The sequence below is a fragment of the Cimex lectularius genome, unplaced genomic scaffold (genome assembly GCF_000648675.2).
Source record: "Cimex lectularius strain Harlan isolate CLEC.00 unplaced genomic scaffold, Clec_2.1 scaffold236, whole genome shotgun sequence".
Classification (NCBI taxonomy): Eukaryota; Metazoa; Arthropoda; class Insecta; order Hemiptera; family Cimicidae; genus Cimex; species Cimex lectularius.
In genome coordinates, this window is record NW_019392957.1 from 427,647 (window position 1) to 440,245 (window position 12,599).

General features: G+C 32.7%; 1 protein-coding gene across 3 annotated transcripts in view; it reads left to right on the top strand.

Moving 5' to 3' along the window:
- Window positions 1–12,599, top strand: part of LOC106666424 (protein vestigial) — a 120,448-nt gene that overhangs the window by 89,800 nt on the left and 18,049 nt on the right. For all 3 annotated transcript variants that reach the window (XM_024229461.1, XM_014393616.2, XM_014393617.2), the window contains exons 4-5: window positions 6,784–6,955; window positions 12,259–12,446. In XM_024229461.1, coding sequence (XP_024085229.1) covers window positions 6,784–6,955; window positions 12,259–12,446 — 360 coding nt within the window. The remainder of the gene's footprint in view (window positions 1–6,783; window positions 6,956–12,258; window positions 12,447–12,599) is intronic.

The window sequence follows — 12,599 nt, forward strand, 5'->3', positions numbered from 1 at the left end:
CCGACGTCCTACAAATCGCTCCTTTCGAAGGACCCGTGTAATTGCGGACACCTAGGTTTTATCGGTATTATCGATAAAGGCTGAGTTCACGTCCGAACCGCGGGCTAATTAGTCGCCCTGGCTGACAAATATAAATACAAGTAGTTTGTGCGCTTCCAACGTCCTTTCCCCATCCTGCTCCGGTTTCTGGAATGCCGATCTTCCTTTGAGTCCCCAGGCCGAAATATCCCGAAACTCGGCTCTTCTCCCTTTATTTTATTTATCTCCCCTCCCGGCTCCTATCGGCTCTCCTTATATCCTTATTATACAAATTGTATCCTTGACAAGTCCCCGGTGTCTAAACATATGTTAAAGGCGATAAATTCCTTTTTAGTTTTGTGTTCATACCGGAGGAATGTCTAGTAACCGTTGTCTCGAATTTTCCACCTTTATTCATTTATATCTTTATAAGATTCGAATATGTTTAATGATTGCTATTGCTGATAAGATTGGATTGCTTGAAGCAATATTGGCGTAAAAATTCAATTGACAATACTAAAAAAGAAAATGGCGATTGGCTATCAGTTAAATCTTACATTTAAAACAGCGCTGTATTAATTTTACTGATATATTTGTCTTCCTTTAAAATATCGATGGTTTGGAGTTCGATCTTTACTTTTTAGCTGTGCTTTGCTCGATGTTACGAGTCGGCATTTTCCGACTAATCTAAGATTTTACCATCCATAATTTAAATATCGATGTTTTCAAAATCGACAGTTTGGTCATTAATGTTTTCGACTTGTGCGATAATTTTTAGGTTAGATTTTTGCCCTTTTCCATCGATATTTGAAAAATCTACACTTAATAACAATAATTTAAAAGTCGATGTTTCGAAAATCGATAGTTTTGAAATCAATATTTTGGACATGTTAAAAATGGATTCATGCTTTAGTTCATGTAACGAGCCCGCCTTTTTGATTGATATTTGGACAATCGATTTTTTACTATCGATCGTTTAAAAATCGATGAGTAGTTTGTTATTGTGAATGTCGATATTATAGTGTGACAGTTTAAACATTGATGATTTGATTTGAAGTTGATCTATCCTATATTTATAAAACGATTTTTTTTAACACAAATGGTTTTGTTTGAAATTTTTATTGACTCGATATTCATAATAACAAATTAAAACATCGATATTTATGCCATTGTTATTAAACAGTAATTTTGTGCAATATAAAAAAAATCGACTGTTTTTTCAAACCTAACCGTGTTCGATACTAAAAAATGAATTGTTAACATTGATGCGATTGATTGACTTTTGAATATCTATAGTTTTGCTCGTTGTGACGTCCTTTTCATTCCATATTTAAAAAATCGACCTTTCAACTTCGATTATTTAGCTCGATATTTGGAAAATCGACTTCGTAATATCGATGGGTTTAAAATCGAAGTTGTAATTCGTTATTATGATAATTGATTTTTTTTAAATTTTAAATATCAATGATTTAGCCCTATGTTACGAGTCAACTTGTTCATCCCATAATAAAAAATTAAGTTTTTAGCATCGTTGAATTAAAAATTTATGTTTTGTTCGATATTTGGAAAATCGATTTCTTAATATCGATTAATTAAAGATCTATGCTTCAAGTCGTTATTATTCATATCCAGGTTATGTTAGACATTTTAAAAATCGATGATTTAGCTCCGTGCTACAAGTTGATCTTTTTGTCCTATATTTATAAAATCGATTTTTTTAACACAGATAGTTTTGTTTAAAATTTTTATTGAATAGATATTCATAATAACAAGCTAAAACTTCGATATTTAAATCATCGTTATTCAATAGTAATTTTGCCAAATATCTAAGAACAAAATGGACTGTTTTTCAAATCCAATTGTTCGTTCAATATTTAAAAAATCGATTTTTAACATTGATGTGATTGATTGACTTTTAAATATCGATTCTTTCGCTCGTTGTTACGATTGTTCTTTTCATTCCATATTTGAAACATTAGCCTTTTATTACGAGTCAAACTTTGCATCCCATAATAAAAAATAAAAAATTTACTTTTTAACATCGTTGAATTAAAAATTGATGTTTTGTTCGATATTTGGAAAATCGATTTCTTAATATCGATGAATTAAACATCTATGTTTCATGTCGTTATTATGAATAACTAAGTTATAATTCGACATTTTAAACATTTCGTTCATTGTTACCAGTATTCCTGTCGACTTTAAAAAAAATGGGCTTTTTTTAAAAAAGATGATTTAACAAAGTTTTCGTGCGATATTTGGAAAATCGAATTCTTAATATCGGTGTTTGAGATTGTTTTATAAAAATCGGTTTTGGATATCGATGGTTTTGTTGTATATTGTGAATATCGATATTTTTGTTCAACATTTTAAACGTAGATAATGCTACAAATCAATTTTTATTTTTAAAATTGGTTTTTTATCACGATGTTTTCAGACGAGGTTTTTGTTTGATATTTTAACACTCACTTTCGGTGCTTGCTGAAATTACTCATAAACCAAATGTCACATCATCAAGATGATAAAAGAGAAAAAATGATCTTAGTTTGGATTAAAACAAATACAAGAAATTATACACAGTTTTTGTTGACAAAACCGCTAACGACGACTCTCTGTCGGCTTGGGACTTAGGTTGTCGTGCGTCTTCATTTCAAATTTTAAACATACGAAAAACCGGTCGGGATAGTCCGGATTGTTGGGACAAATAGCCTGGAATTTTTGTTTTGTTTTCGTTTTCTCAAGAAACAGACTCGTCTGATGTAATATTTATTTGACAAGTGGATCAAGCCGGAGGCTGAAATTCGGAATTGGAGAATGATTTCGAAACGTTCGCTTCCTGAATTCCATTTTGACCGAAAACTCTTAGATGGAAGAAGTGTTGAAACGAAGAAGCTAGTCTCGACATAAATAAATCTGTAGAACTGGGAATACACAGTCCAAAGAAAGAGGACAATACTGCAACAGTTGGGCAGATTGTGTGAAACCACCAAATCTAACTGCCATACCAAAATAGTGCAGTGTGTAAAAATCTTTCTTTTAGTTTTATTGTTTGTATATATTGAAATTGAATGAGAGTTGAAGGAAAGGTTATGTCGATGGCGCATGGTCTGAAGAATCTCACTGACTCTGGACAAGTCCAGTTCCTTCTATACAGGGCGTTTGGCTACTAGTGTTACAGATTTTGCCAGTAGATTCTACATTCAAAATGGAACCAAAAAGTCCTAATTAACTATGGTCCGAATCTCAACAGTTTCGAAGTTATTCCACTTTTTCTGATTTTTTTAAAATTTCACGACCTTGTTTCAAAAATACAATGAAAACTCCAAAATTGAAAGGTTTTGAACAAATCCGATGATATTATTGAAAACCTCGATAAATATCCAAAAAGATGTGATCAAGTCTAAACATGTAAACGTTAGTGAAATAAGCGTTTTAGTAGCCAGAACATTAAGAAAAAAAATTACCTAAACATAAAACTTACTATGGTCATTCTAAACTATTATTTCCAAACGTAGAGACCAGCAAATTTCAGAAAACGTACTCCATTTAATATCCTTTTTAGTAGTGTAATTGCTTTATTAATTTCAAATTATATTTCAAAGATGAAGAAATTGAAGGAAACACCCTGGTTGACGGATTGGTAAAGTGGAAAGATTAAAAAACAAAAACTTAAGGAAATTTTGAATAAATTTATTAAATGTTTTGATTAATTTAGACTCGAAACCGAAAAAAAGGTGCAAGTGTTTACTTATTTATCAACCGGCTGCAACTTTGATTAAAGGATTATTTTATTATTCCCAGGAATAAAAGAGTTTTACGACGTTTAATAAATTTATTCAAAATTTCCTTAAGTTTTTTTTATTTTTTATTATTATTAATCTTTCCACCAATATGTAAGCCACGGTTTTTTCCTATCCTTCATCAATTGCTTCATCTTTGAAAAAGTAATTAAAAAAGCATTTATGCCACTAAAAAGGATATTAAATGGCGTACGTTTTCTTAAATTTACTGGTCTTTAGGTTTGGAAATAACAATAACAATTTAGACTGACCATAGTAAGTTCACCAACTTTGAAAAAAAAAATAATTTAACGTACTTGTCAATGGTATCCACGGATTTGTCCAAAACCTTTCAGTTTTGGAGTTATCGTTGTTTATTTCAAACAAGGTCGTGAAATGTTAAAAAATCAGAAAAAGGGGTATAACCCCGAAACTGTTGAGATTCGGACCATAGTTAATTGGGACTTTTTGGTTCCATTTTGAATGTAGAATCTTCTGGCAAAGTTTGTAACACGAGTAGCCGAACACTCTGTATACTATTTCTGACGCTGGGGTAGTAAATCAATCTAAAAATCTTATTTTTAACAATTAATTAAGGTTTTCAGTTGAGATAAAAAATCATTGGCACGAGCGGGATTCGAACCCACGATCTTCGGCTTGATACGCTGCTGCTCTACCACGTGAGCTATCGTGACCTCGATCCACTCGGACACTAACTTCCCATCTCAACCCCATATTTTGAATTTTCCCTCCTTATTTCTACTATACTTATTTTTAACGATTTATTTATTTGTCAGCACCTAGTTTTATCACTCATTTATTTATTTTGAACGGTGTCAATTTAGGATGAAATCGATGGTAATTGGTCTGAAGTATATGCTTAGGTTCTGTTATGTTTACTCAAGACCCCCGATAAAGGCGGTGTACAGATGATGCCGAAGATGTTTGAAATATATATTTCACTCATGTCATGTCAAGGTATTTGACAGTACATGCGACTGGTGTACAACTCCGTCAAAAATAGAATGTTGTATCGATGGTACATGGTGCAAGACATCCTTTGGTGTCCAGGTGCAATTGGTGTCCGTCAAAAAGATAGGCATTACAGGAACTGTTGACGCTCACACCAGTAGGTTTTCGATAAGGCGACTATATTATTACAGTGTTTCAATTAGCTTGGCATGTTAGACAAAAAGAGTAGTTCTAGTATAATATTTATCAAAGCGTTCTTTTCTGGAGCCTATCTAGCCCGTGGGAAATTCTATATTCGTCGGTGTCACTGGGGCAAAACTCGAAGGCCGTCTTCCTCCTCAAGACAAAAAGAGGATTCGCTCCTGGTGTAAAAACGGTGGCGCTCGGGAACAAGAATTCCAAACGCCATTGTTCGAATTCTTCGAAATTTTTGGATTCATGGTGCCCTCCGCTGTTCGGGTCACTATCCGTTTATCACCAGAGAACCTCACTTCGTACTTTTAACCGTGTGAGGTGATTACAATGTCAAATCGTCTGAAGGAATTGTCCTATGAAACGTCTGGAATGAGGAAATAATAGCGAGGCCAGGCGGACCAGAGTTATTCAATCAACTCCTTTTTAGGCTAAAACATATATAAGAAAAGCGAAATAAAATGAAAGAATTGGCAAAATCTTTGGCCTAAGAGTTGTAAAAATCTCACTAAAATCATTCTCCATGTCTTGTATGTTCTAATTGTTGTTTAAGCATAGAAACTTTTCCATATTTTTTAAATATATAAATATATGCGAATGGATTATAAGATAAACTGTATTGTTACGAGTTTATTTAATAGAAAAAAATTCTTGACAATATAATTTGAAATATATTACGTTGTTTATATATTACAAGCGGTATAAACTGTCGTGTTTGATCGCCTTGATAAGCAGGCTCGTAAGTACAAAATGATAACGGCTTTTTAGAAAATGTAAGCGTTTTCTGCTCGGCACGCTGTGAGATGGACGTCCCGATAAGTGGAGGAACTCGCCGAGCAAAAGGTAGAGGGGAAAATTGCCTCGGCGAAGAGCAATGGCGGTTCGTCTCGGGACAGAAGAGGGAAAAGAGAAGAAAACGACAAAGAAAAAGAAAAAAAAGACACCCGGCATTCCGAAATAATTGCAGTCAGGCCGGCCCCTCTGTGGGGAAGGAAAGTCCAACCGTTCCGGTCGAAAACGTGACGGTTCTGCAAAAAGCTCCTCTCACTTTAAAACTCCAAATAATGAAATTTTTATTTTAAAATGGAAACAAACCACAATTTAAAATGCAAAGTCTGACTTACAACTTACAAAATGCAACCATTACCTCCTACACCGTCCTTTAAAAAAAACTCAATATATTATATATTAAATAAATACATTTTATGTAATGTTATAGTCAACAGAACAGTTAATATATAAGAAAAAACATAAAATATATGTAAATTTATCAAAAAGGTAAAACGAATAAGGATTTACTTGTAAGAACCTAAATAATAGATTTACTTAACAAATAGCTGAAGTCCACAATATTAAAAACGTTTTTCAATTAATTAATCTTCATGGAAGGTATTGGTTGAGTAAAAAAAAAAATAGGCTAAATACGCCGCTGGTCTACCACTTGAGCTATCGACACCAACTTCCCATCTGGGTCGTGGGTTCGAATCCCGCTCATGACACTGACTTTTTTATCTGAACCAATACCTTACATAAAGATTAGTTAATAGAACAAAGTTATTTGGTCAATCGGAGCACGAACTCTAATAGATTTAATATTAAAAACTTTAGATCAATAAATAGTAAAAACATAAATTTTAAAAATATGACCTTTTTTTACTTTTGGATGAAAAATGAGAAAAGTTTTATGATTTTCTTGGCACACAATCTCATCAAATTCGACCTCCCCATCCGCGTACAAAATCATTTATCCTTTTAAACTTTATCAAAAATGTATTCTTCCATGTTCTGACCCTTGTTTTTTCAATTGTTCGTTGTGTTTCAGACTGGTCTCCAATGACGTCCAGGAACTTCCCACCGTCCTTCTGGAACAGCAATTCCAACAGCAGCTCGAGTAGCGGCGACGCTGGGTACCACGGTGCAGAACCTAGTATGTACCATTGTGCCACGACTTCTGAACCATGGCACTCCCACTACCAACAGTACCACCACCACAGGTAACGATTTATTAATTATATGATTAAAATTGTGGAGGTGTTCCATGACATTGTCCTATGAAAGGAAGGTACTATATGGCATAAATTTGGTTGGTTTTCTGGTTTTAGACGCGATTATGAAATATTTTTATTTGCTTTGTGGTTGTTTCCGAAAATATGATGAAACATTAATTTTACAAAATTGAAATTTATATTCCTCCTGAAACATAGGTAAACAATAAATAAACATTTACAATTTTCAGACTTTTCCATTTATTATTCGACTTTTTTAATTTTAAGTTAAAGTTTTCTATTTAATATTAAACGTCTTTTTGGATTTTTTTTAAATTTATTTTAATATTAAACTTCTTTCCGTTTTTATATCGAAATAATTTGCTATTCAACTTTTTTCGTTTTAATTTCTAATTATCCATTTTATATTCAACTGTTTCCTTTTTAATTTAAACTTTTCCATTTAATATTCGACTTTTTTCGATTTTAATTTCGTTTTTTTCATTTAATGTTAAACTTTTTCTATTTTAATTTCAACCTTTACAATTATTATGCAGTGTTTTCATTTTAATTTCAACATTTCTATTTAATATCAATCTTTGTTCTATTTTAATTTCCTTTTGCGTTTATTATTGAACTTTTTCTTTTTTAATTTAAACGTTTTCATTCGAGTTTTGCTTTTCAGTTCATTTAATATTACTTGTTTTCCATTTTCATTTCGACGTTAATATTTATTATTCTACTTTTTCCTCTTTAATTTCTAATTTCCCATTTATTATTCAATTTCTTCCATTTTAATTTTTAATTATCCATTTTATATTATATTTTTCCTTTATAATTTAGACTTTTCTTTTTAATATTCGACTTTTTTCTCGTTAATTTAAACTTTTCCTTTTTGTATTAATTTTTTTCTATATAAATTTCGCCTTTTACATTTATTATTTCACTTTTGCGGTGTAATTTGAACTTTTCTATCTAACAATCAATTAAGGTTTTTAGTTAAGATTGATTGTAATATATTAATTCGTCAAGCGGACCACGAAATTAGTGAAATTTCTATCTAATATGCAACTTTTTCATTTTAATTTCAACTTTTTCAATTGTTATTCTTTTTTTATTTTAGGTTAAACTTTACCATTAAAATTTGTCTTTTTCTAGTTATGTTCATATGTATTTGATCCGTATAAAATTTTTTAAAAATATTTTCTAAAAGTCTTGTAAAACTGGTCTGTAAATAGTCAATATTAATATGTTTTTAATAAGTAAAAGCAAAGTAAGAAAGATTAATAAAAATGTAGTACAATAAAATATAAAAATTATAATAAAAATATCTTCTAATAAAATACCCAATAATTTGTTTATCGTATACAGAAAGACCATAATTCTTGAATAATTGCAAACGTGATGATTTTAGAATTAATTCATTTTTGATTGTGCACGGTTAATATGAGGGTTATACGGTCCCTTTTTTCATGTTACATAAAAAGAACATTTAAAATATATAATGTTTAAAGTTAAAAAATTAATTTGACCCGAGAAACTAAGTTTATCAGTAGATTGCAACAAAAGGAGAGTCACTGTATACTTAGACGATTTTTGAAATCTCCATAAAACAAAAATTGTGTAGCAGTAAAACCGGATGGTCATTTATAAAGATTAGACTCCAGCACTCCAAATTTACTTTACTACGTTGAATTATTTATTCACTAGTAAGACTAACCATTTTAACGAATTGTCATGCGACTGAAACAGAGATAATGACCATGTCAAATGTTTGGAGAAGGCTTTTTGATAATAAAAAAGGTTAGTGGTAATAGAATGTCCGGAAAAGAACGACCATGCTGTTCAAGAATAATCTCACAATTACAATCATGTGATCTTAGAAAATAATGGATTAAACAATTATGGAATTGCAATGAAATAGATATATAATTTGTCGTTCAAGAATCAAAATTTCTTCTAAACTTTTTCTTCTTCTTTCTTAGTAGGACTTTGTGCTATTTTCTACAAATTGTTCCCCAGTCAGCGTGTAAAAGTGGTCAAGCAACGCCGTTTCTGCAACCAGATATTGAAATCCTTGGTGAAGAATTTACAAAGGACGAGATCATTGGTCGGCCAGTAGAAAAAGGGGGTGAAACCGCCGACTACAAATTACATCGGCCAGTTTGACCACCAAACAAATGACGTGCAAACCTTCGATACTCGTTCTGGCTGAAAGTCGCCGTTTTTCCTTTTATATCGACGTTTCGTAGTTGGTTAAGTCGGTAAAAACAATATCAATTCGCAATCTCTCTTTTGTGCGCCTGACATCTCAATTATATCACAATCAAAAATAAATTCTTTCTCTCCTTACCAATCTTAAAGTCATTTTTTTCTAATATAAAGTTAGCCGACATTCTGATGAAGAAGGGAACAGGTGAACCCAGAGTTAAAAAATCCATGTAGGTTTCAGCCGTGCCTCCATTTATTTATTTACCAATATTAAAGTGTAGTGATTAGTGCCCGTTAATCGATAATTATTCAGAAATCGTGAGATGCGGTCTGGTGTGATGTAGGTTTCAGGAAAACATTTTCTTTACCGTGCCAACGTTTCGATCTTTATTGAGATCATCTTCAGGGCCTCGGATTTACAAACATTGTTTACATTTAACAAATACATTTAGGATGTGGAAAAGTGAATTTATACAATGCAAAATATATTTTTTATATCAATCAAAGTATTTCTACTCACTCAGAGTCTTTGTTTTCTTTGTAATTGTGCCATTCTTGTGTGTCGTGTTGAGAGTGCCAGTGAGATTTTTAAGTTAATATAAAATTATGTTTACTATGTTCTTAGTCGAGAATTGCAAGGCAAAAAAGAAATAATATAATAACAATAATTTAAAAAGTGTCTACTATAAAAACTTATTTGCTATATTTAAGCTTTTTCCAAGTTTACTATTATTTAACAATCAATTGTTTGCAGTTTAATTTAGATTTTTTCATTCATTATCAATGTGTATCATTTGCCTTAAACCTTTTTTTACTAGGATAAAATTCCACCTTTTGAACACAATAGAAGGTTTTTGTCTAGACTTTTATTGTAGACAAAATATGGCGGTTTGGTAGCATCAGAATAATAAACCAGCGAGACCAAGAAGACCCATAGTCGGACACTTCTATCAAAAAGGGTGTTCGAAAACGGCGTTTCTTACAAGTTGAAGATTTGATACATCTGTCTGTCAAAGTTTTCGACAAAATTCAAATTTTTTTCAAGGTTCATTTTTTTGTTGGACAAATTTTCGAAATCAGAATTGAAAAACTTTAAATAATAGATAGCTCCTAAGCGTAATTTCTCAGCAATTTCAATCTGTTTTTTATCCTCATTGGGGATAAAATTCAAAAGTTTTGGTTCAAAAGAGAAGTTTTTTTTTTTAATCTAGAATCTTATAGTAGGAAAAATTTGTCTGTCTTGCCAGGTTTGTTGACGAAATTCTAACTTTTTCAAGAGACTTTTTTTGGTTGGCCAAATTTACACCATCTGAGGGAGATATCTGATAGATTTTGTCACCAGAGCCGATGAATCCGGATTCGCAGAATGTTAAATAAAGAAAAGGTCGAAAGCGTAATTTCTCTGCAATTTCAGTCTACGACTCGTATCGTAGGAAAAATTTATCTGTCTTGCCAGGTTTGTTGACGAAATTCTAACTTTTTCAAGAGACTTTATTTGGTTGGCCAAATTTACACCATCTGAGGGAGATATCTGATAGATTTTAAGTCATAAAGACCCGGTGAACCCGGATTCGCAAAATGTTACATAAAGAAAAGTTCGGAAGCGTAATTTCTCTGTAATTTCCATCTAATTTTTTACCCACATTCATGGGCAAAAGAGAATGTTTCTTATCTATACTTTTATCGTAGACAAAATATGTATGACTAGTCAAAAACGTCAGACTAATACAAATAGGTGAGTGGTTTGAACCCATGGTCAAAGAATTAATTAATTCTATAAAAAAGAATGTTTGAAATCGATATTTCTCACAAGTTACAAATTTTATCCGTCAGTCTTGCCAAACTTTTTCCAAGATACGTTTTTTTGTTGGCCAAATTTTCGCCATCTGAGGCAAAAATATCTGATAGATTTTAAGTAACGAGACTCGGCGAACCCGGATACGAAGAATTCTATCAAAAAGTGTGTTTGGAAGCAGTGTATTCAGAAGTTCCAGACGCAATCCCTCTGTCTTGCCAAATTTGTCGACAAAATTCAAACTTTTTCCAAGATACCTTTCTTTGTTGGCCAAATTTTCGCCATCTGAGGCAAAAGTATCTCATAGATTTTAAGTAACGAGCCTCGGCGTACCCGGATACGAAGAATTCTATCAAAAAGTGTGTTTGGAAGCAGTGTATTCAGAAGTTCCAGATGGAATCCCTCTGTCTTGCCAAATTTGTCGACAAAATTCAAACTTTTTCCAAGATACCTTTTTTTGTGTTGGCCAAATTTTCGCCATATGATAAAAATATCTGATGGTGTTTGAGTAAGAGATCTGGAGAACGTGGATCTCTGCAGTTTCAATCTGATTTTTTTAAACCGTATCGAGGATTAAAAAAATTCAAAATTCCTTGAGAATATTTTTATCTAGACTCTTATCGTAGACAAAATATGGCTGAGACCAGATTAATAAAAATCCGCGAGACCAGAAGAACCCATAGAAGAAGAATTCTCACGAACGATTGTTTGAAAGTAGTTTCTCAGCATTTTCACATGCTTTGAATATAGCTCATCGTTTTATTACTATCCATGGTCGTATAATCCAATGGGTTTTTAATTTGTAAGAATAAAATAAATACTTATTTAAAAACAAAAAAAAATTGAACCGAGCCTCGTTGACCCCCAATTAACCAAACCTTTCGGACAAAGATCCAGATCCCAAGTTGAGATTTCACTTTCCATCCCCGGAATATATACCTAGGTCGGCGTATAAATCCCACCGGCTTTTTTCTCTTTTTTATTTTTCTTTTTTTTAGTAATTTCCGATAAAAGAGGTAGGATTTGAGGCCGGCCATAAATCCTGTTGAAGGGTTGAGACAAAAACGACTCCCTAAACTCTTGTAGTCGCCACCATTTACGTACGAGATTACAAATACCCATGTCATCCGGGGGACTTCTCACGGGAATCTTTTCACTTTCGGTACAAGTTGCAGTAGCTGTCGGAATAAAACGTTAAATAAACAATCAGTTTATCTATTTAATTCTACAAATATAACGCAAAGGTGAAAAAGTCCTCTTCATTCTTGATTCCCTGACGATCCTTATTTGTTTTTATCATTTGCAGAGCGGTACACGAATACCACCAGCACAACATGCAGTACGGCGGGGGCCTCCTTTTACCAGCTCATCAGTACAAAGAGGCGGCAAGTTGGCACCCCCAGCACCGCCTCCACGACCCTGCAGCCGCCCACCATCTCGACACCGCCTCTGCAGTTGCAGCGGCAGCATACTCCGCCTACCCTTCAATATCAGGTAAATTTAGTTCTACTTTCAGCACATGGAAGAAAGAAGCAAGAGGTCGCAAAAAAAAACTCAGATTTTGTAGTGCAACCGTATTTGTAAACTATTTCCGTCCGGGGTTTAAATTTTCAAGAGAAGAAATGTTACCTTTCTAATTGGTGTAAA